Source organism: Heterocephalus glaber, unplaced genomic scaffold, assembly GCF_053883595.1.
Source record: "Heterocephalus glaber isolate CG9 unplaced genomic scaffold, H.glaber_assembly_v1.0 deba00001673, whole genome shotgun sequence".
Classification (NCBI taxonomy): Eukaryota; Metazoa; Chordata; class Mammalia; order Rodentia; family Bathyergidae; genus Heterocephalus; species Heterocephalus glaber.
Genome location: NW_028258410.1, coordinates 23,610,811 through 23,635,621, shown reverse-complemented (window position 1 = coordinate 23,635,621; position 24,811 = coordinate 23,610,811). Strand labels below are relative to the sequence as shown.

The following is a 24,811-nucleotide window of genomic DNA, read 5'->3' as shown; positions in this document are numbered from 1 at the left end:
TCCCTCCTGGCTGAGGGGCAGTGTTTTTCGTCCCCTTTGATGGAAGGGGTCCTCAGAATGAATTTCCAGCCCACTGGGGCGACAGTAAAGAATTGCTATTGGTTGGATGGGGTATAAGGCTAATAATATAAGAATGTACACAACTTCTAGTCTTGACACTTCATGGCCAGGGAAGCTTGGACAAGTTAACCAACTTTTCTGAGACTCAGTGTCATTGTTAGAAGTCCCTTAGAGTGATACGGGGCAAAGTAGACAGGTACATTTATACCTAAAGTCCTTATTCCAGTCCTTGGTATGTGGCAGGTGGTAGTTAGCATGAGGTGCTATCAAAGTACCCACATTATAAAAAGTACACAGATGGAAGAACTGAAATCACCCATGTGGGGTGCAGTGGGCTTGGGAGTCAGAGGTAGCATCAGAAGTGAGCACAGGGGAGGCCACTCAGCTCTCTTAGCTAATGAAGATCAGAAGTTTAGGGGCGGAAGTGAAAAGATGCTGCCTAAGTTAGTTTTCTTGTCACTGGGACACAATGCCAAATTCTCAAACGTAAAGAAGGAGAAGCTCATTTTGGCTTATAGTTTTAGTCCATAGCTGGCCAGCTCTGAGGCAGGAGGGCATAGTGGAGGGGTCTGGGTGGAGGAGAGCTAGCTGCTCAGGGCATGGTGATCCAGAAGCAGAGACGTCAAAGGAGGAGCCAAGGAGGGAGACAGACCGCTCCACATCACAGCCCAGAGAACCTCATCTTCCAACTAGACCCTGCCTACTAGCAACAAGTCAGGCATAGCACCCCCTTAATGCAGTCAATTTCAAGAGCCCCACCTATAATTCCATGAGGCTTTGGGGACACATCTAGATACAAACCCTAAAAGATGCTGTTGGAACCACCTTGCTTTAAAATGTGTCAAGAAAGATCCCTATAAAATCACAAAACTAGTAAAACAAATGCCACTTGATCATTCCTAGCCTGTCAAAGACGCACAATCCTTCCCACTCTGCAGCCTCCACCATCTGACCATCCTAGTTTGTCCAGGCTCCTTGACTCACAGCTCATTACTGTTCCGAGGCCCTCCTGTGATCGACAGCCCATCGCTCCATTGCTCTATCTCTTGCATCCTCTAAGCCCGAGTCTGTGAAGGGGAAGATAGGCTTGGGAGTGAGGTGATAGCCTTGCCAGGCCTGGCATCCTCTTCCTGTCAGCTCCTGGAGGAGTACGGAGCCCTGGGAGCGCCAGTGAGAGTGGCGGCAGTCCTGTGCTCCATGTGTTCCTGCATCTGCTCTCTTCTGCCTGTGTGACCTTGACCAGATTACTTAGCCTCTCTTGGCCTTTGCTTCCCACCTCTGTAAAATGGGAATGTTAATGCCTATCTTGTAGGTTAGCTAAAAGACCCAGAAATGGGTATAAGGCAACTAGCTCAGCCTGTACTGTGATAGAGTTATTTTGTTAGATTTTGTGATTTAAGAAGAGAAATAGAATAACAAAGGAGCTAGGAGACTATTCATTCTATTTTCCATGAACATTTTTGCCCAGGATTAGGTTGGAATGAATGAGAGGAGATGAGGTTCATGTTCAGGACAGAGATCATCAAGCCAGGCCAGCACGGGTGCTTCAGAGGATGCATCTGTTTGCCAGGTGTTAAAGTGTGTGCCACACAAATGCCCAGGGACACTGCCTGCTGTCTGGATGTTGGTTTCAGGACTGCGGCAGCTAGATGGAGGTCTTTGAGAGGAGGGTGTGCCAGCCTGAGGAGGATGGGGCATGTCCACATGATTGACTCTTGACTCTGAGTGGGAAATGGTGGAGACCTTGCAGATCTTGCCTTGCACTGTGAAATGGGACCTTCCTCTTAAAAGTCCACAGGAAGGGCCGGGGATTTAGCTCAGTGGTTCCGTTGCCTGCCTCGCAAGGTCCTGAGTTCGATCCCTGGTACCAAAAAAAAAGAAGTCCACAGGAAAACCTCTAGGGGATGTTTGGACATGGCTCTGTGTTATTTTTGGCTATTGACTGTGCTGAGATGGTCCCCAGGCTGGGAGGATTGTAGCTAGTTGTTATAGTTATGTGCTCTGTGGACACTGGACAGTTGCTTTGTTCTCACTGCTCCTTTAATAAGCCATCGTTGGAGATAGCAATAAAAGTACAACAGAAGGAAAAAGAATGGGGAAGCATCTTAAAATTTATGAAATATTCCCCACAAAATGGAGACAATAAAAAAGCCAAGTTGACAAGGATCTGGAGAGAGAGATTGGGCCCCTCCAACAAAGGTCTGTAAATTGGTACAACCACTGTAGAAAATGATTTTGCAGTCTCAAAAGCTGAATGTGTTTCTCTGTGATCAGCATTTCAACTCTGTAAGTGCCTTCATGTGTTCCCCAAAAATATATGTCAAATATAGTTTTCATAAAAGCACCAAACTGGAGACAGTCCAAATGTCCATTATCAGTAGACTAGATAAATAGTGCAGAATAGTCTTACCCAGTAGAATACTATACAGCAATGCAATGAATGATTTGAACTGCATGCAGTAATGCAGATGAATCTCATAAACATTATGCTGAGTGAAAGAAACCAGACAGCCAAACAGAACATCTGTGTGTTCTGTCCATTTACACAAAGCACATGGACAGGCAAAGCTAATCAATGGTGATGGAAATTTGAAGTGTGGTTTCCCTGGTTGGGGAGTGGGGAGTGCAAAGGGGCTTTGAGCATCTTTGTGGGTGCTGGAAGGTTTTCTCTCATCCTTTGAGCTGGTTACACAAATGTGTTTGCTTTGTGAAAATGTATTGAGCTCTATGATTATCATCTGTGCACTTTTCGGTTGGTCTCCTCTGTTTCAATAAAGAGTAAGGAGATGATCAAGGTGTTGTGTTTGTACACGTGTCTCCATTTTTAGAGCTAGGCCATGGTGAGGAAGGGAAGGGATCTTGCCAGGTGTGGTCATGTGTATCATGTTTCCATCAAGTCACCAGGGTGCTGTGTTCCCACTGGGAGTGTGGATAGACTAGGCTTTTAGGCCTGAACAATTTATTTAACTTTCTGGGATGGTAAGAATTCCTTTAGCCTCATAATGGATGATGAACTGTGAAATTGCTCTGGCAGTGGCTTGTCCCAGGGAAGCAGGTAGCATGGGCTCCCCCGATCTGCTCAGTTCTGCAGGCTCCAGTCCATTTCTCAGAGGACAGAGTGTAGGAAGTGGTGGGAACATAAGCATGTCAAGGCACACACCTGTGTGTGTATGTATGGCTTTGGTGATGCTGTGCAGCACTAACAAGAAAATCTTTTTAATGGAATATTTGAATATGACTATGGGAAAGTTTAGGTGCACGAGCATGCGCATGCACACACACACACAGGTGCATTTTTACACAAATAAAAGCTAAGTACACCGTGTTCACTCACGTGCCCCTTTCCATACAGTAAGCATTGCTCTGTGACTCTGGACAAGCGACTTAACCTCTCAGGACCTCATTTTCCTCAGGGAAATGGGGATAATAATCCCACCCACTTCTTGGGGCTGTGGGTCTCATACAAATGGGATTTTTATTTGCATACATTTAATGCCTCTCTCCTATACTGTGGGTTTCATGGGAGCAGGTACCTGGCATATGATAAGAGCTGAGTGAATACCCCGTGAGGAAGGGAGGGAGGGAACAACTCTCACGCACCTGCTGCATATGCACTGACATTAGACATGTTCACAAGCTCATTTACACTTGTCTGCAGGCATGCGCAGTCACACATGTGGGCACATGCAGAGATGCATGTGTGCACCTCCCACAGACACTGAGACTCAGCGCTCGGGTTGGGGAAAGCAGTAGTTTGGGGACTCTGGACTGGAAGTCACAACACGAGTTCAGGTTCCGTGTGTGGCTCCAGATAATTCCAGTTTATCTTGTGACCTTGGCTAACATGTGTCTCCTCCTCCTGGAGGTCAAGGGTTCCCAGCTGGGATGTAACAGAACTGGAATTTGAACCATGGCCTATCTGGGTCAGAGTCTGTGTTGCTGATGCCTAAGGCCTTGCTGCCCACAGTGTGGACAAGCAGTGCCACCCCGAGCTTGTCAAGAACGAAGCCTCCAGTCCTACCCAGAATGCCTGAGGCAGACTGCATCTTAGCAGGCATCTAGCTAACTCGTATGCTCCTTACAGATGGAGATGCACTGGCAGGGTGCACTGCTATCCCCAAGCATTAAGGAATGGAACGAGAGAGCCAGTGCTCCGGATGCCTAAGCCGGGTGGGGCTCTGGCTCACACCCACCCTGAGGAGGAATCACAGACTGGCAAGGAGGCTCAGGGAGCTGCCTGAGAAGATGGAGCCAGCAGGAAGCTCAGCCTCACACACGAGGGACCCAGGTCCTCCTGTCTATAAAGAGGCGGAGTCACCCAGTCATTCAGAGTGAAGTCCAGGTGTCAGACTTGCCAGTTTCAAAAACAACACACATCAACCCTTTCATCGTTCCTGTGGGTCAGAGATCCAGGTGCGGCTTGGCTGGGTGCCCTTTGGCTCAAGATCTCCTTGGAGGCTGCATTCTCAGGGCTGTGTCGGCTCTGATCCTCAGCAAAAGGAAGATTCGCCCCAGGCTCCCTCAGTGGCTGTCCACCTCGGTTGCCCTGAGCTAGGCTGTGGCACTGGCATCCTGGCTCCTCCATGGTGTGGAGCTGTGTGTTAGCAAAGCTGCTGAAAAAGCAAGACAGACTGATGCAGGGGTGGGGCTTAGCCATCTTTTTACTAGTGACTCTCTGGGTCCCAGCACCACCCTGCCTTAGGCCAGGTGCTCAGTAAACGGTAGGGGAGCGCATGAGCCCTGAGTCACAGCACCCTGATGGAATATGTGGGGCATATTAATAGGAGCATGAGGTCTAGGCTGCAGGAGGAGCAGGCTCTGCTCCATTCTGCTCAAAGCAAGCTTTGTGTGCTGGGCCCAGTCCTTGGTGGCACCACCTGACAAAACAGGAAGATGTTGTGGAGGGCTTGCTGATGAGTGCCATTTGGGGAGACAGTGGCCTGAGCAGAGGGGCCAGCATCCCTGGGGGTGTGCAGTATCTGGGGCTGCAGTGGGCTTGTTATGGCTGGCGTCAGGTGAGGTTGCAGGGTCTGGGCTAGGAGGCCTCGGGGCCAGCTGGATGTCAGGGCCCTGCTGTGGAGGCAGCCAACGCCAGGAGGGTCTGAGTAGGGCAGTGTCCCAAACTGGGGCCTCAGCTGCTCTGGGAACTTCAGTGCCTGTGCCCATGGGCAGCCAGCTTGGTGCATTTTTAGGCTGTGCTGCTTCTGTAGCTTAAAAGGTAGAAGTGGAAAAGAAAAAAAGCTGCAAATCAACATAATTTTTCCAGAAGCTATTTTAACACACAAACAGAAGGAAAGCCTACTCATCAGTTTAGAAATGCTTTTAAAAAGCAGCTCTGCCTCACGTCTGTCTGTGTACCTGCAAACCAGTGGCCGGGCAAGAATAAATTTGCATTTCAAAATCCCATGGCCCAACTCTCTCCTTTTACAGGTGAGGTAACTGACTCAGAAAGGGGTAAAAACTTGGCCAAGGCCACACAGCCTGTCAGGGGCAGCAGGGGTCTCAAACCTTCACAAGAAGTTGATTTCTAAGATAAGGATGGAACCAGGTGACCCCCATGGACCAAGTTACAATTATTTCGTGGGGCAACAGCAGCTGTCAAGGGAAGGCAGCTTCAGAGCTTTGCTGACTTCTTTGCACTTGCAGAGAAGGTGGTGCTGAGTGGACTCTACCATTTTTACAACTTCCTTAGAAATATATTTGCTAAGCACCGTAAACAAGGCAGTCAAGCCCCTTGTCCTCATTCCATTGTGTATTCTCTTATTCAGCAAGTGTTTACTAAGGACCTATTATGTGCAAAGCACTGTCAGTGACCAAATGGTGGAATTTACATTCTAGTAAAGGGAACAGGCAGTTAATATGTTTGAAAGGTCAAGCGTATTGCTTGTTAGCAAGTAAGCGTCCCGTGGGGAGCAGGTAAGGGAGGCTCGGTGGGCCAGTACACCTGCAGGGGCTGTCATTGCAAACAGGGAGGTCAGGTGAGAAGGTGACATCTGAGCAAAACTTGAAGGGATGAGGGAGTAAGTTCCGGGGAAAACCATTCCCCTGGAAGGAATAAGCAGTGCAAAGGGCCTGTGGTGGGAGTGTGCTTGGGGTGTTTGAGGAACATGGCTGGAGTGGGATGCGGGCGAGGTTGAGTATGGGGAGCTAGGATGGCCAAGAACAGCTCCTGACCACATGGGGCATGGGCAGAGTGACCTAGGCCTGGATCAGGAGTGACTGTGTCTGAGCCAGGACTCCCTACCTCCTCTCCGAAGCCCCGAGCTCTGACCTGTGGGCAGGAGGAGAGCACCAGGCCTGCACGTGGCCTGGCCCCTGTTGCAATGACGAAAGGGAAGTCTCGGCAGCTCAGAACATCTGAGAGCCCGCGGAGGGCCCATTTTCAGGTTGATCCAGGGAAACACTGTGGATTGGGGAAAGTTTAGCCTATAGATCCAGCCAGTCCTGAGCTTAAATCCCATGTCTGGAAAAAAGCTGTGGTCCAATCTTAGAAATGTTAGCTTGGGACACCCATTTCCTAAGCATGATGTGACAGACAGAAATCATACAACAGGAAAACATTGATTCTTTAAACTTAAACGTTAAGACCCTTAACTTGGCAAAAAATAAAGAATAAAAGATCACAGAACAATATAAGAATAATATCTGTAGCATATAATAAAGCAAAGCACTCTGTCGAATACATAGAATCAGATGACAGAACAATGACAAAGGTAATATCAGTTTCAGAACAAGAAATACAAATGGTCCATAAAAATACGAGGAAGTATACAACCTCACTAACAAAGAAATGCAAATGAAAGGAACACAGTCTTTTCTCAATTAGGCTACATTTAAAAAACTTGGTAATTATTTGGTTACCTGGCATTTCTACCTCTAGAAATAGACTATGGAGACTCTTGGGCCAAGAGGTAAGAGTGAGGATATTTACCACAGTGTTTGCAAAGTGAAAAACTGAAGAAAACAACCAAATGTTCATCAGTAAGGGGTCAGTTAAATATATCAGCTAAATAATTAAATCACAGTTTTGGGTCTTTTTTTTATTTGTTTGTTTTGGTACCGGGGATCAAACTCAGGACCTTGCACTTATGAGGCAGGTGGCGGCATCACTGAGCTAAATCCCCAGCACCTAAATCAAAGTATTTTTACTTGGTTCCTATTCTATACCTAGCACCTAGATACATCTTCTTGTTTTGCAGGAAATACAAGCATACCACAGCGACATACGCACACCCATGTTTATAGCAGTACAGTTTGCAGTAGCTAAATCTTGGAAACATCCCAAATGCCCATTCACTGGTGACTGGATGAAGAAGATATATATATGTTTTTTATAAAATGGAGTACTAAGCCATAAAGAATGATAATCTAGAGACATTTATAGCTAAATAGATGGACCTGGAGAACATACTCTTAAGTGAAATAAATAGGACACATATGTGTAAATATGTATAATATTGTGAAATAGGAAGAAAAGTTTCAAAGGGAAGGGGAGCTAGGGAGGGGTGGGGGAAAGGAAAGAAAAAAATGAGAAAAGGAGGAAAAAAGAAAACAAAGCTTTTGTAAATAGGGAGGGATGGAGGGATGGAAGGGAGGGCAGAGGAATGGGAAAAAACAAGAACCAGGGTATATTTTGTACAGGTACAAATTCCCGATGACGAATGTGCTCATAATGCACACCTAAAATGTACCGATAAACTTCATGAATAAAAAATATATATATAATGTCACAAATAATTCCAAGGCTGGGGAAACAATAATTCTAGCTCAGTGGTAGAGTGCTTACCTAGTGTGCATGGTCTTGGGTTTGATCCTCAGCAACGCACACACAGACTCCCATCCATTGCCTCAGAAGTACAGGGCAGTGGTGGGAACAGACCAGCTCTGTTTGGAGGTTCAGGGATGGTCTCCGCAGCTGAGACCGAAAGGTGAGAAATTTCTGGGAAGTGCATGAGTGAGAAGAGCATCGTGGACAGAGGGAACAGCCCCTGCAAAGCCCCTGAGGTGGGAGTGCCCTGGAAGCCTTAGAAAATGGGGAAAACCAGAGTGAATTCTATGAAAAATTTTACCAGGTGGAGTTAAAGGGGCAGGAAAGATTTTGTTCAAGGACTATTAAAGTAGGAGTCAAGGTTATTGCAGTAGGGGAGAGAGGTTGAACACAACTCCTAAAAGGCAGATAGGCAATTACAGCCAGTGAACAGGGCAAAGGGATCATGGGTTGAAATTGCCTCAGCAGGATTCTTGGTGAACTAGGCCCAGAAGCTGGGAGACCATCGAGGAGGTGACTACGGCTGTCTGGAGGAGATGATGACACCTGGACCAGGGCTGTTGCCTGCAGAGGGATCAGAGTGGGTAGATTTGAATATACTGGCAGGTAGGGCCAGCAGGACTTCGTGGCTGATTGGAAGTGAGGGTTGAAGGGGAAAGAGGAATTGAACTTCACTCATAGGTTTCCAGCTTGAGCCACCAGTGAAGGGAAACATGTAAGGGGAATGAGGGGGCCACAAATTCAGTTCTTGTGTTAACTTAAGCCTTAAACCAAGGGTCAGCAAGCCATGACCTGGATGCCGTCTATGTCCTTCCACATGTTTTTTGGGAATAAAACTTTATCAGAACAAAGCTATGCTCATTAGTTTCAGTATCATTTACAGCTACTTTCATGCTACAACAGCAGACTTGAATAGTGTGACAGTAACTGTATGATCCTCAAAGCCAAAAATATTTATTATCTGGGCCTTTGCAGAAAAAGGTTGCGGAGCCTTCCTCTAGAACATCCAAGGGAAAGTGTGAAAGAGACAGTTGGATATGTAGTTATAAAAATGTCATTAAAAAACAACCCTGCCATTTGCTGGGAAAATGAGCTTCTCCCTCTGTGGAGTGGTGGGTGCTGGTTTAGGCTGCCTTGTCTCATTTGAATGCTATGGGCCCCAAGTAACCTCCAGCCTTGCCATTTAAGTTCTTCTGGGACTGCTGCTTCCCAAAGAACAAGGACACTCCCAAATGCACCTCCAGTCCTTCCTCTTTCCAGATCTCCCCCTCCCCTAAGATGAATCATCCTGGAAGCTGCCTGAATCTTGGAATGAGCCTGGTAGTTTCCTGAGCGAGGACACATGAGGGTTATTGTGTTTGTTCCCAGATACGCTTTTTGTAAACAGAGCTCATGTCTAATGTGATTGCCTACCATTGGCCCATTACAAAGCCTCTGTCTGTTCTGATTTAAGTGTGTCAGGGTGAGGAATGGCCATGAAGCATCTGTGGGAGGGCATTGGATACACTCCTGTACCCCTACTGCCCTGCTTGGATGCGTGGTTATAATAATGGCAAGGATCTCCCTGTAAAGAAAGGATTAAAAGATATCTCGTTCCCTCCCCTACCTCCTCCAGAATCCACAATCATTTTAATAGTATAGTTTCCCCTCTCCCGTTTGGTTTGTATATGGTATAGGCTTTTCTTTACTTATTTTTTCAAGAAGCATTTTTAGCTCAGGAAAATGACAGGCCGACCGGAAGGTATAATTGTACTGATTCTCAGAAGCGCTCTAACACTGCAGACCTGATGTGCTTCGAGACACAAATCAGAAAGATTCTATTAAACATCTCAGGGACGGAGGACACAAGGGTATTATCCAAGATGATTAATTTGACTAGGTCATTATGGACACAGACAAGCCTGGCAAAATTGCATTTCATTCCCCTCAGAATTCATAAAATCCCTGCACGTGTGATAAGAAGTTTCAGTGCTGGAAGCCCTGCTGTAGTTGACCAGGTTTGGGGTCTGGAGAGGATGCCATTTTCGTTGTTTGGGAAACACCGAATTGTATTGTAGTCCTTCAGCAGAAATGCTCTTACAGGGCATGGGTTTTCTTTGTAAAATAATAGAATGCCAGGTGGCTGGATAATTTATCATGAAAACCAGGACACTTTTTTTCTGATAACTGACATTGAACCTAGGGTCTCATATTTGCCACTGAGCCACATCCCAGCACTTGTAAAAAATTATTATTATTATTATTATTATTATTTATTTTGCAACAGGGTCTCATTGAGTTGCCTAGCTGTCCTCAAACTACAATTCTACCTCAGCCTCCCAAGTAGTTGGAATTACAGGCCTGTGCCTTCATGCCTGGCCAAACCAGGACACTTTGTAAAGTGAAAGAGAACACTATCAAATGTTACTCTGAGCTGAATATGGTGGCTCATATCTGTAACCTCAACTGCTCTGGAGCCTGAGGGAGGAGGATTGCAAGTTTGAGCCCAACCTGGGCAATTTAGTGAGTTAGTGAGATCCTGTCTCAAAATTGAAAAAAAAAATTTAAAAGGTCTAGAGATGTAGCTAGGTATAAAGGCCCCAGGTTCGATCCTCAGTACTGACTGAATGAATGAACAAACGAACAAACAAACATTAGCCTGGGGTATAGCAGGATCATCTTGGGCTCACTGTGGGTGCTGTATGTTGGGAAGGGTATGGCTGGTAGAGCCAACTTTGATGCATGTAGGCAGGGCTTCTTGTTCTATAGTGCTATCTAGGTGCTTTTAGAGAAGTCATTTTGTCCTTTTGAACCTCAGTTCCCTCATCTATAAAATGGAAACACTACATAAAGCTTATTCTGCTTCCCACCTGAGGTCTTTTTCTCCTTCCTTGGAAGTCATGGAAGGGTTCATGCTGACTTTCTGTGAATGTCTTTCCGTGTCTGTTTCCTTGTGGGACTTTTTTTAGCTGTTCTGTGGGTTGTTGGTAAATAAATAAACTGAGGAACAGGTAGTTTAGGTTTATGGCTAACAGTCCCTCTGCCAGCTAAGTGCAAGCTGGATCCCCAGGTTGGCCTAACTTATTCCCACAGATCAAACAATGGTGCTCACTGATTTTGGACTCTGCTTACTGCTTCCTATCTTACTGCCTTCTTGAGAGGAGTGTGTGAGGTTTGTGAAAGCATTTAGAACCCTGAGACCTGTGTCAACATAAAGTACAGTTACTGTGAGCCCCACTGGGGACCAGGAAACAGGGGCCCACCTTCCTCTCACCCTCTCCATCCCATCCTGCAGCTTTTTGAGCATTTTCAGCTATGAGAATCAAAACTTCAGCCTCCCAGCCTAGCCCCTGGCTCCTGGCCTCAGGACTACAGCAGGGATAGGAGCAGTCCACACTCATTTCCTCAGAAGCTCCTGGAGACTGGGACCAAGGCAGGAGAGGCAAGATCAAAGGAGTAGGGTCAAAGTCTCTTGCTCGCTTGGTACTGGGATGTCCTACCACTGCGTCCCTCTGACATGCAGCCCTCACATGCTGGCTCTGTTCCATGAGTCATGCTAAGCTGGGGATTCATTCTTCAGTGTACCTGTTGCAACCTTCTATACCTGTTGTTCTACCTGCTGCTGCTGAGATCCCCTTGCCTTATCAGGCTCCCATCCTAGTGAGACTCCTGAAGACGCCTTCAGCTAGCTGCTGTCCTGAGCATTCACTTGGCCCCTCAAAACTCATACTTCTGGGTCCTCCCAAGACATGTACGTGAAGATTGCTCACAACCTCTCCAATCTTTCTCCTCCCACAGTCTCCCAATGACTATCAAATACTATTTGGAGTCCTCCTAAACGTCTCAATTCTGAGAATATAAATTGTGTTCTGCTAGGAATGCCTTCCCACCAGGATTCATCAGGGAGTAAGGTGATACTTTTGTGCTCTACTCAGAGTCCAATAAGCTTTGGGAAAAGGTTGATTCACCTTCTACTACCTCAGTGAATTTTTACTTTTTTCTTATACAGCATTAGAGTAGGCAATGGAGATGGTAGTCCAATGTCAGTCTGGGAATCTTGTAGTAAGCATTAACTGAGCTAAAGTAGGAAAACATCAGGTAATGAAACAGGTATAATGATAATTTATAAATAGTTAACAACATAGCTTTGAAATAATGTGAAGCAACACACACAGAAACACGAGAGGTTGATAAAAATCACAATCGTGGTGGAAATTTTTAACATGCTTCTCTCAGAAACCAGTGGATGAAGTAGAAAAAGAAAAGTAATAGTTACTTAGAAGAGTTAAACAACAGAATTAACACAATAGAAGATATAGACATTAGCCTTATACTGTGTCACAAAGGAATTCTCAGTGGCCTATAAAGACTCAATGTATTTGTGATTCCTTTTTGGGTATCTTTTTTTGTTTTTTTCTCGTTGGTAATTACCTCTTTTGTTAGCCTTTCCAAAAAAATCTGTACCTTATTTTTCTTATTAAAATGTATTTTCTATTTTATTACTCTTTATCCTACTGATTTTTGGCTTACTTTGTTATCCTATTTCTACCTCGGAGAACTGAGTTCTGAGTTCATTCATTTTGCCTTTCTTGTCTTCTAATAAATTCATTTCACTAAAAAGCCTGCAAGCCTTCTATTGTTCAACTCTCATTGGTTTTATCAGGTAGTTTTCTTTTAATTTCAGTTGTGATTTCCTCATTAGCCCAAAAGTTGTTTAGAGGATTGCTCTTAAACTGTCCTAGTACTGGGAGGGTCTCCCTCCCTCCATTTTTCTCTATTTCCTCTTTCTGTCCTTGGTTTGTTTTTTATTTAGATCTTAAAATGTGTCTATTATTTCTACCAGTTGAAAAGGTGATTGTCTTTGTGGCTAGTACATGATTATGTTTTGTAAGTATTTTGTGGACGTTTGAAATGAATGTGTTAAATATCAAGACAAATCAAGAAGGTAATTGTTTTATTCAAATCTAGTATCCATATTCATCTCTACCCAATTGACTTGTCAATTTTTGATGAAATATGTTAAAGTGTCTCTTTGTTTATGGTTTTCTACATTTTATTATCCTATGGTTTATCAACCTACATAAAAGTTTATCTGTCATTTCTTCGAAGTGGATTTATTAACTTAAGTAGTCGTCTTGATTTCTTTAATGCTTTTTGCCCTGAGTTGTACTTAATTTGTTATTAGTTTCACTGCTTTATATTTGCCTAATGCATATGTTTACTTTTAGCCTTTCATGTTACTTTAGGTATGTCTATTATAAATGTTATATGCTGGATTTGTTTATTTTCATTAAATTAGTGATCTTTAATAAGGCAATTGAAATCACTCATAGTTATTGTGACTACTAATTTTTACTCCTTTAATACTGTCACTTTGAAAAAAGTTCTTTATTAGCATGTTTCACAGTTCATTCCTATTTTCTTTTCAGATTTTTGTTAGTTTGATCAAGTTCTATTTTTCCTTTTCTAAAATTCCTTTAATGGTGAATTTCTTTCTCTTAAAAATATAATAAGCAGTTAATAAGTTGGCAAAGCTTTAAGGCTTAAGATGAACATGGAAAAAATCAGTTGTGTTTCTGTAAACAATGAACAATCCAAAGTAGAAACTGAGAAAATAGTTCTACATACAGTAGCATCCAGGAGTATTAAATATGAAGGTATAAATGCAACCAAGGAGATAAAAGACTTATAAATTGAAACCTATAAAACATTGTTGAAAGAAACTAAAAAAGATTTAACTAGAAAATGGAAAGATATCCATGCTTGTGGACTGGAAAACTTACTATTGCTAAAATGGCCCTACTACCCAAGCAATCTGCAGATTCACTATAATCGCTATTAAATTTACACTGACCTTTAATGTAGAAATGAAAAAGCTGATCCACAAATTTATATGGAATTGCAAGGGACTCCAAACAGCACCAGTAATCTTGAAAAAGAATAAGTTAGAAGACTCACATTTCCCAAATTCTACAAAACTGTAATATAGTACTGGCATAACGATATGCAGACCACTGGCATAGAATGGAGAGTCCAGAAATAAACTCACACATCTATAGCCAATTGATTTTTGGCAAAGGTGCCAAGACCAATCATAGGAAAAGAACAGTCTCTTCACCAGATGGTGCTGGGATAAATGAATTGCCACATGCGACATAATGAAGTTGGACCCTACATTATGCTATACACAAAAGCTCATTCAAAATGGATCCATGACACAAATATCAGAGATAAAACAATAAAATTCTTAGAAGAAAACATGAGGGGTGACTCTTCATTACCTCAGATTTGGCAGTGGATTCTTGGGTATGACAGTAAAAGCATGTGCAACAAAAAAAATAGATAAATTAGACTTCATTAAAATTAAAAATCTTTGTGCATCAAAGGATGTTATCAAGAAAAGGAGAATGGGAAATATTTGCAAATTATGTATCATAAGGCCCTAGGACCTAAAATATATAAAGAACTTTTTTTAATGCAACAACAACAACAACAACAACAACAACAACAAAATACCCAATTAAAAATATGGGCAAAAGACTTGAATAGACATTTTCTCTAAAGAAGATACACAAGTGGCCAAGAAACACATGCAAAGATGTTCAACATCATTAATCTTTAAGAAAATACAAATCAAAGCTAAAGTAAGACACCACTTCACACCGCACTGGAATTGTTATAATGAAAAATAAAAGTAAACGGCAAGAGTGAGGATGTGAAGAAGTTGAACCCTCTCACATTGCTACTGGGATAAGCAGCCCCTGTGGCAAGCAGCTTGACAGTTAGTCCCTCAAAAAGTTAAACACAGAATTACCATGTAACCCAGCAGTTGCACCTCTAGGTTTATACCCACAAAGGACTGAAAACAGGGACTCAGACAATTATATGGACACATTCATAGCAGCACTATTCACAGTAGCCCAAAGATGGAAACAGCCCTAATACCTATCAGTGGATAAATACAGAAACTGTGATATATACATATGGTGGCATATTTTGTAACCATAAAAGGCATACATATTACATACCTCAAATATGTTATGGTTAAATGAATATTATGAACATTATACTAAGTAGAATATGGATGAACCTCAAAAACATTATGCTAAGTGAAAGAAGCCAGACACAAAAGGTCATATATTATATGATTCCATTTATATGAAAATATCCAGAATAGGTAAATCCACAGAAGCAGAGTGAAGATGGTGGCTACCAGCAGTTGACGGAGCAAGGGCAATAGGGAGAAACTATCTATGCTGTTTTCTTTGAGGGCGATAAAAACATTTAGGAGCTAAAGAGAGGTGGTGTTGCACAACATTATGGACAGCCACCAAATTGTTCTGTTTAAAACAGTTGGTTTTATGTTCTATTAAACATGAATAAATTTTTAAAGGTTAGGATAAATATAATTAAGCAGGTATGTTCTTGCAATACAAATAATGAGTCTATCTCTAACCTCCTCTGTTAAGGAAGAAATAGATTCTAGCTGAAATCCGCTGGATTGTTCCTTTGGGGTCAGTCTTGATAAGACAATCTTATACTTTTTCTATTTTAAGAATCTTTATTCAACAGTCACATTAAATCCCACAGTCACTTCATCAGCAACAGTTTTGGATTAATATAAATCACCACAGTTTTTCAGCTCACTGCTCTTTCTACAATTCCTCTCTCTGGTTCGCTTTTTATCCTCCAGGTTCCAGCTTTGACTGTTTTTCCAGAAGGGATTACTTAAAAGAATTTTTGTCTTGTTTTTTACCTTTTGTGGTCGAATTTTTGTTGAGCTTGCCATTTATTTTATTTTATTGCTGCAAATGAAAGAGTTTATTCTGATAGTTTGATAGAATGTCGACTCATCACTAGGCTTCTCATCCACCGGATGCTCTTCAGAGTCCCTCTTCTTCTCACCTTTGGCCCTTTTCTCTCCTTCCTTGAGCAGTTTCTCCCTTCCATGCTTTCAGATCTCAACTACCGGGATTCCATGAGAGGCTTAACCTTTCTCAGACCAAGAGCCAGCCCCAGATCATTTGGGTCAGTCCAGTGTTCTTCTCTTCATGGAACTGGTGCATGAAAAACAACTTGACAGTTTGGCCTCTTCCTGTGTTTTCATGAGGACACCAGTGGTAGAGAACAAAGAGGTGTCCTGGAGTAGCCAGTTTCTTGCTTAGAGGAAGTCTAAAATATGGATCTTGGAGGCATCTGACATAGCATGAGAAAATGTCAGGTTCAGAATCCCACATCCTGGATCTGAGTCTCACTGGCCTGGGATTGCCTTCCACTCTCTGGACTCTAGCTTCCTTTTTTGCAAGATGAAGATAGTAGGTACTTCTTTGGAGACACACACAGTTAAATAGGAAATGTGTATGGAAATGCTGGATGATATGGCTGGAACATAGTAGGGACTCAGCTGCAGGACAGGCTGATTTGTGTCCAGGTGTTTAGGATTTGATTGCACTTGGAAGAGGCATGTATGTGTTTGCGTGTTTGTTTTTAAGTATGCTAATTGCCTCTTTAAATGAATTGTCATAATTGTGCTATTTCAATATTTTGATACAACATATGCTCACTTTTTCAAAAGGCTTCTGGTTGATTGGGCTGGTTCCAGTGGATTGAGGTTTTGTTTTTTGACTGAAACTAATGCACTTGTGCAGTCACTTGACATTCATGGGGCACCTGCCCTGTGCCAGCACCTGTTCTGGGTGCTGGGGGACAGGAAAAGAAGTGGCATTCAATGCACATGAACAATAGGGAGCTGAGATACTTTACAGGCTATTAGGAAGACAGGTAGGGAACACGTTAGTGAGGTGTTTCCCCATTTTGTAGGCTGACTTACTGGACTGAACTTGCTGTGCAGCAGGCACTATTCTAGGCACTGATGAGCAGACACCTTCACTCCCGCCCTCACGGAACCTGGGATCAGGGAGGAGAGACACAAGCAAAGAGTAAATAGAGTAAAAAATCATTGCAGGTGTTATGAATAGGGGTGATGCACATGAAGGGTCTGTGGAGGGGGAGTCTTGGGTGGCATGGGGATTGGGAAGGCTTCCTGGAGGTGACTCTGAGCAGGAAGGTTATCAGGATGCTCTGCTTTCAAGGGCGATACCATACCCGAGGCTGATTCCCACTTAAATGGCAATCAGCCCCAGCCCATAATGATAGCAGGGGTGAAGACAGACATCACCTCACAGTGCACAGACCTGTGGTGTGTGAGTTAGGAGCATTCACCAGGGATGCAAGGCCAGTGAGCTGCTGTCCCCTGTCTATACCCAGGGGACCATTAATGTCTCAGTAATTCCAGGCAAGGACAAGGATGGCAGTCCTAACGCTGGGAGGGTTGACTGTGTGCCAGGTATAGCCCTAAGAAATTTACGTGTGTTAATTTCATTTACTCATTGCACAGCCTTGTAGATGCAGATTATCATTATCTTCCTCATAGATGAGGAAACCATCCTTCTTTCTCTTCACCACCGAATTCACCCACCTCTTCCATAATCGAGTCAATGTACCCACCCCAGGGGTAACCCTGAAGCTCAGTGTGATGTGGGTTTACAGCATCTGCTCCTAGGCCCTGGGTTCCCTCAGTGAACTCTCTTGAGCTCATACTTTGTGCCCTGACTTTGTGCCCGGTTCTGAGCTAAGCACTGGGACACAGCGAACAGAACTCACATCAAGCACTGAACAAATACACCCTAAGTCAGTTAACTATAAGTTAGATGAACGCTTTGAAGGAGAGATGCTAGGCCATCTTGGGTGTACCGTGAGGGGCAGGGGAGACATCTAATCCAGCCTGTCGGGGAGGGATGAGTAGCATCGAGCTTGAAGGGAGACCACTTGGTGGGCAAAGCAGCGAGGCCCTGGGCTCAGGCACAGTCACTGTGGTTAGAGGGGTGAGTGCCCAGGTCACATGAGGACTTACAGGGTCATATATGGGCCTTCAGACTTGGTCCTAAAGGCAGTGGGAACCAACCGAGTGTTTTAAGTATGGAGTGACATAGTGAGAGCATCCTCTTTATAAAGACCACTCTGGCTGCATGAAGGGAACCGACTGGACAAGAAGGGAAGAGAAGGATCAGAGAGGCCCATGGGAGACCAGTAAGAAGCTGTTGTTATTGTCCAGGTAGGAGATGAGGGTGGCCAGGGGTAAGCTAGCAGCAGTGGGGATGGAGAAAGAGGCACAGTTTTAAAGGTATTTTGGGGGTATTTCATTGGATGTGAGAGCTGTCTGAAGGTGAGTCTTGGGGTTGTGGAGGGCAGTGTCACTTATTACGAAGGGAAGACACAGGTGCGGGGCAGGGGAAGAAGCACTCTGGTCACCCAGTGTGGATACCAAGAAGGGTTGGGGTGCCCACTTGCGGAGCTGGTGAGGGACCAAGGCTGAGTGTGTACATGTACCACGAGGATGGGAATCAAAACTGAGACTGGTTAAGGTCCACCTGGGGACCTCACGGGGCAGGAAGAAAGGAGAGCCCAGAACTGGGCCCAAGAAGCTCCAGTGTGAGAACAGAGAAGGCCACTAGCTGTGAAGGTAGGTGTGGGTTTGCCGTCTGTGAGATGACCCCCCAGTAGCCCCACTGAGGGAACCAGCGAGCAAGAGGCCTGGGGCTCAGGCCTGGGGGGTAAGTGTTAGGGTGGCCAGACCCTTGCCCTTTCTGGGCCTGTTTCTATGGCTATAAAGGGCAGCCTAGGGTCTGCCCTGTGGAGTTGTTGTGAGCTTCATACACCGTGGCTAAGGAAAAAGGTATGAGCACCAAGCAGGCCTCCTGGGGCATGTGCCTCCTACCTTTGTCACTGCTGTACCCAAATCCACCATCTGCTCATGCTGTGCCCAGCAGACAGGAAGAGCCAGCCAGCCAGGAGCCAGGCACGGGTTAGACCCGGTGACAGATAGTTTAATATGCAAACTATCAAGCAATACAATGTACTAGAAGATGTTATTTTTTATATGCTATTGTGCTGTAGGGTTTTCTTCCTTCTCTATGGGGTTTTTTTGTTTCATTTCGTTTTGTTTTGTTTTTGAGACCTTTCCCCTGACACACCAGCCAGGAATGGTGGGGAACACTTGTTACTATAGCTACTTGGGAGCCTGAAGCAGGATTGCAAGTTCAAGGTCAGCCTGGGCAACTACTACAAATGCCTGGGAATATAGTTCAGTATTCCCTGGGTTCAATCCTAGTACTGCAGAAAAAAGAAAAACAAAGATTTGTCCTCATATCCACCAATACATTTGGTGTTCTTCATCAGCTCTGGAGTATTCCCAGCCATTATCTCTTCAGTTATTCCTCTGGCTTATTCCCTCACTCTTCTCCCTCATAGTGCTGGTTGAACAGATGTCTATTAGACATTTCACTTGTCTGCTGTGCTTGTGGCCTCTCTTTTCTGTGTTCTCTTTGTCACTCTGTGTTGAATTGTGGATTCATCTTCCAGTTCACACATCTCCCTTCTGCTGGATCTTATCTCTTCCCGAGATTATAAAAGGAAGACTAACTCCCCAGCCTAACATAACTGTGATACCCAAACCCTAAAAGGGTAGTAGGAGAGAGGAAAATTGAGGCCAATACCACTTGAGAACTTGGTGCAAAAATCCCAAACAAAATACCACCAAACAAAATCCAACACGGTATAAAAAGAATAATACATCACGACCCCATAGGGTTTATTCCAATGTTTAATGCAAAATTGTTTAATGTGAAAAAAACCAAAGTTATTTACCATATTAACTGAATTTGAGGAGAAGGGTTATTTGAAACTTTCAGTAGATTCAGGGGGAAAATTTTTGATAAAATTTAAAAATCCATACACAATTAAGATAAAAACACTTACCATGATAAACAAGGAATTCTGTCCACCTACTGAAGAATTCCTACTTTATGGTGAGATACTGAGGTTCCCATCAAGGGAATAAAAGCAAGCGTGTCAACTCTCACCACTTCTATTCAACATTGTCCTGCAGGGTCCTGGTCAGCACAGTGTGGTGGGGAAAAAGATAAACACATAAGAGCTGGAAAGAAGGTGTCCAGTGTGACTCCTAGTTTCCGGCTTGTGTTTCTGTAGGAATGTTTGTACTGTTTACCAAAACCAGAGCCACTAAGATTGGCCGCGTTTGGACTGACTGTTGGGAACACATGAGAGAAAATTGTCCAGCTCTCCAGAAAATCACAGTCAGGGAGTCAGGATACTTCAGCTCCTTCCCCAGCTCTTCTGCTCGCATTGGATGGCCTGCTGTCCTCCTTGGATCAGCATCTCTGAAAATTAGTGGCTTTAGAAAGATGGATCCCCAGTGGGCTGTAATGGCCAGATCTGGTAGGAAAACAGAGAGCAGGTGGGCAGGAGCCAGTCCTGCTCTCTAGGAGACGGACTCTGTGCAAAGGGCTTCTAGTGAGAGGGAACATCTGCTTGGGGTTGGATCAGGAGTCTGACCTAGGCAGGGGACAACTGAGACCCTTTTGAGATCGTCCTTTCTCTTTGCTAATGGGTTGTTAGGGTTACCCCTGATGCTTTTAAGTATGTTTTGAGACACTGACCCCCAACAACATGACCTTTTGATGTTTTAGACCTATAACAGCCAGAGCGAGAGCAACGAAGACTATGAGATCCCCCCGATAACACCGCCCACCCTCCCGGAGCCACCCCTCCTGCACCTGGGGGACCACGAAGCCAGCTACCACTCGCTGTGCCACGGCCTTGCGCCCAACAGTCTGCTCCCTGCCTACCCCTACCAAGCCATGGACCTCCCGGCCATCATGGTGTCCAACATGCTGGCCCAGGATGGCCACCTGCTGTCGAGCCAGCTGCCCACGGTGAGTCTCTGTGTCCTGCCGTGGTCCCGCTGGAAGGGGCGGAGGGTAGCAGGATGCCAGTGCTGTGATATGGAGCCATCACTCTTGTGCAGGGCTGGGGTTCCATTGCTTGCTCACAAGGGAGTCTGCAGAATATGGAATGGCGTGGAGGGAAACTCACCACACTGCCTACTTCTGAAGCTGTGCTCACAACACCTTGGAACTTGTTTTATGATTTGTTAACAGTATAATTTCAATTGTATTTATTTTATTTTTAACAGCTTTACTGAGCTATAATTCACACATTTAAAGTGTACAACCCAGTAGGTTTTTGTAGGTTTAGAATCATGTCAACATCTGTAAAAGTTTGGAACAGATTCATCACCCTCCAAAAGAAACCTGTGCCTGTAAGCATTGCTCCCAATCTGCCATCCACCGCCCCCAGCCCTAGGCAACCCCTGTTACTTTCCTCCTATATATTTGCCTGGTCTGGACATTTCATATAAGTGGAATCATACTTTTTAAGGGTTGTATCCTGCTTAAGCAGCCAGGGAAGAGGGTGACCACTGAGTTGAAGCTTGTGAGATAGGTAGAAGTTTTGCAGGCAAAGGCGGGAAGGGATCTTCCAGGCTCAGGGGCAGCATGAAGTAGAGAAGGCCAGGTGCTCACACAGTGCTTCAGTGCATTGGGTTCCTTCTTTTTATTGGGCTGGAGAGCAAGGACCTGAAGCCAAGGAGAGAGAGGGGAGGTAAAAGAGCTCAGCAGAGCCTGGATAATAAGGATCTTGAATCCCATGCTAAGGGGAGTGGTTTTTTTCTTTCTTTTTTTCTTCTTTTTTTTCACTCAGTGCTTCATTTCTTTTCTTCTTCAACTTTTCTTGTTTTAAAACTTTTAAAAAACTTTTGTTAGTCCATGTTTGCAGTACATGATGATTACACTCATGGAGGGGGTTGGTAAATGTACATTACACATCTTAATTCTTCTTTATGTCCCTTTCCCCTGCCCCTTCCCTCCTTCCATCACTTGGTCCTCTTGCCATTTGCAAAAGATCTATCTCTCTGTTTCCTATTATCTGTCTTTATTTTGCTCTTTAATTTTATTTATTTTTTGGGTTTCTCATATAAGAGAAATCATGTAATATTTAAGTTGTATGTCTTATTTGTTTCACTTAACATTATGCTCTTATAGTGAGATTATGTTTTAGCATGAATGGCTCATTCACACCATCAGAAACTATAGAAAATCAGTATACTTTTGGGGGGAGGCAGCAGGAGGTACAGTACAAAAATCTCCTGAAGGGAATGCTAGTACTTCCACTAGGTAACTGGGATTTGTGTGTATTGTTGCTTTCTTTCCTTCACTGTTAAATAGGGTATACTGGTCACAACTCTTACTTCTATTTGTAAATAACAGGAAACAAATTCACACTAACTTAAGAAAAAGACTAAAATATCCACGGATGGGATAGATAAAGGATTTCAGGTGTGATTTGACCCAGGAGCTCGAGCAGTGTCATTAGGGCCCAGCTGCATCCCTGTTTCTACATAGCAGGGCTGATGGCGGGAGCAGCCAGCGTACTTCCTGATGTCTCCAGCAGGTGGCCATTTGGGTGTTCAAAGGAGCACCATGACCAAGCATTGCTGGACGATCTCCTGTGTCCATGAGGAAGCAGTCCCCAGTTTTGTCAGCTTAGGTTGCAAACATGCTTGTGGCAGGGGGAAGAGCTGCTTATTCGCCTTTCCCATCAGAGTCACATGGTGTTGGGTGAATTGTGTTTACCTCTGCCACGGCTGCTTAGAAGCCACAGCCAAATTTGTGGCCCAGTGGTAGCAGATGCCTGGGACCTTTGAGCATGCTGTTTATATTCTAACCATCTTGACTGTGTTTTACTTCTTTCTTGTTTACTCTTCTTTTATTACCAACCCACAATTTTCTTGCTTAAAAGCCCTAGTGTACCCTGTGTATTTTTGTAAGCCACTCACATTTTTGTTTTGCTTTTCATTTTTGAAGGTAGTCAAGAAATAAACGGAGAGAAGGGAGGGAGGAAAGCAACTCAAGATCCACATTTTACAGTGATCTGTTCTCATGAAAGAGCTCAATGAAAATTGATGCTCTGTTTTTCGAAGAATATCTTCCGTTTGGGCCCACCAGTCACAAAGATTCTCACCTGCTTCTCCTAAAAGACCCCGTTCAGTCTCTGTGGTCAGTCTTTCTTCACCTTGCTAGAAGCTTTGTGCCTGCTTTGTGCCTTAGCTGCTTTTCCAGTTCATTTCCTAATAAAAACCTCACTCCTCAAAACCATCCCTGCTCACGATTTATGGTAGCACAGCAAGGGGAGGACCAGATGGACACCTTTGTCACGTCCTTTAAGAGCCACAGTACAGGGCTGAGGACGGTACAGTCCTGGGCCACCTGTTGCTGGCTCGTGGTGCTGGTGGCTAATGGCGAGCGTGGGGTAATGGTCAGCACATGGCCTTTGGAGTCCCCCTGACTCAGGTTAGATCCCGACTGCCTCTTGAGCTTCACTGCCTTTTCTTGGAATCATAGTGACCCCTCCTCAAGGTCATTGTAAAATGTATCTGAGATAATGTATGTAAAGTCTTTGCAAATGCCTGGCAGAGAGTAAACAATCAGGGAATATTTGCTATTGTTATTATTCATAATAAAAATGAGTTCTCACTATAACCAAATGGCAGTTTTCCCTTTAGTCTCATTTACCCAAAGGAACAGATTGCAAATATTCCCAGGTGCATTTGTAGGATCCCTGGGTATTTAATAGCTCTGATAATTACGAAGCATGTTATCTGCTAATCAAAGATGACCCCGCATCCCTCGGAGTGTTTTGCTGGGCTCTGTGCAGACAGGCACTTTGCAGTTATTTCCCAGATTTCCTTGTAACTAGTTCATGCTTAAGATGCTTCTCAACTGCTCATAGCCTTAATTCTCCCATTAGCCTGACTTTGCAAGGGTTCACTGCATTTTATTTTCGCTTGTTATGTTGTGAAAGATAAGCCAGACCCTGTTACTCAGGGGAGAGGTCCACACCAACTAGGAAAACCGGGTAAGAGCTTGTATGTACACCAGGCTCTCTGGGGAAAAGACAAGGGGCCCCCGAAGACAGAGTTGTTAGATGTGGGGGAGCTTCCAGAGGCAGGGGTGCATGGGCCCATGCTACGTGGGCAATACTGGGATTCATGTTCACACCTGCTAGGTGTCAAGCACTGGGCAGAGGGCTTTGCAAATTTTTTTTCACACAATGTTTCCACAATGGCGGGAGGCCAGAGGAATTAGGATCCCAAAGGGAAAGAGGCTCCCAGGAGGCAGGTGAGCATGTAGCAAATTCCTGCAAACTGTGGTTTACAGCAACAGATGTCCATTCTCTCCCAGATCTGAAGGTCAGGAATCAGTGCCCTGTGCTGAAATCAAAGTGCCAGAGGGCCATACTTCCTCCTGAGGCTTGGGGGAGAGTTTGACCCTGCCTCTTCTACCTCCTGGGGGTGGCTGGCCTTCCCTGGCTTGTGGCAGTGGCTGTGCCACTCCAGTCTCTGCCTCATTGTTATGGTTTGTGTCTAGATATACCTCGCCCCCGCCCCCCAAGCCTCATGCAGATATAAGGCTTTTTATTTTTTCATTTTTTGGTTCCAGGGATCAAACTCAAGGCCTTGCACTTGCAAGGCAGGCAGCACCACTGAACTAAAGCCCTGGCCGAGTCATAGGGCTTTTTCAGAGGTGGTTGAATCTATGGTGTGTGATGTTGGGATTAAGAGTGTGTGATTACTAAACCAGTCCACTGATTGGTTTGGCACCGCCCTAATCCTGATAGTCTGGATAAGATTAAGAGGGGCAGAAAGATGCTGTTAAGGTCCCTTGTTGCTTTTGCTACCATGTGGGAGCCATGAGCTGCTTCTCCCCTGTGACCCCTCTCTGCCATGTGCCACTCTGCCTTGGAGCCAGCTGATTATGGACTGAAACTTCTACAAACTGTGAGCTAAATACGCCCTTTCCTCCTTTAACTTTGGGTGTCAAATATTTTGTTTCAGCAATGAGAGAAAATTAACTAAAACACTCATCTTCATGTTGCTTTCTCTTCTGTCTGTAGAAGCTCCCTGTGCTTCTCATAAAAGGACACTTGTGATGGTATTTGTGGCTGATTCAGGATAAGACCCTTAACTTAGTCACCTCCACAAAGACCCATCATTGCAAATACAGTCGTATTTATAGCTTCCAGGGA

At 44.4% G+C, this 24,811-nt stretch overlaps 1 protein-coding gene across 6 annotated transcripts in view; it reads left to right on the top strand.

The window, feature by feature from the left end:
• The window catches only part of Tox2 (TOX high mobility group box family member 2), a 127,977-nt gene that overhangs the window by 61,750 nt on the left and 41,416 nt on the right, over window positions 1–24,811 (top strand). For all 6 annotated transcript variants that reach the window (XM_004858202.4, XM_013077103.3, XM_013077104.3 and 3 more), the window contains one exon: window positions 20,356–20,601. In XM_004858202.4, the coding sequence (XP_004858259.1) occupies window positions 20,356–20,601 (246 nt within the window). The remainder of the gene's footprint in view (window positions 1–20,355; window positions 20,602–24,811) is intronic.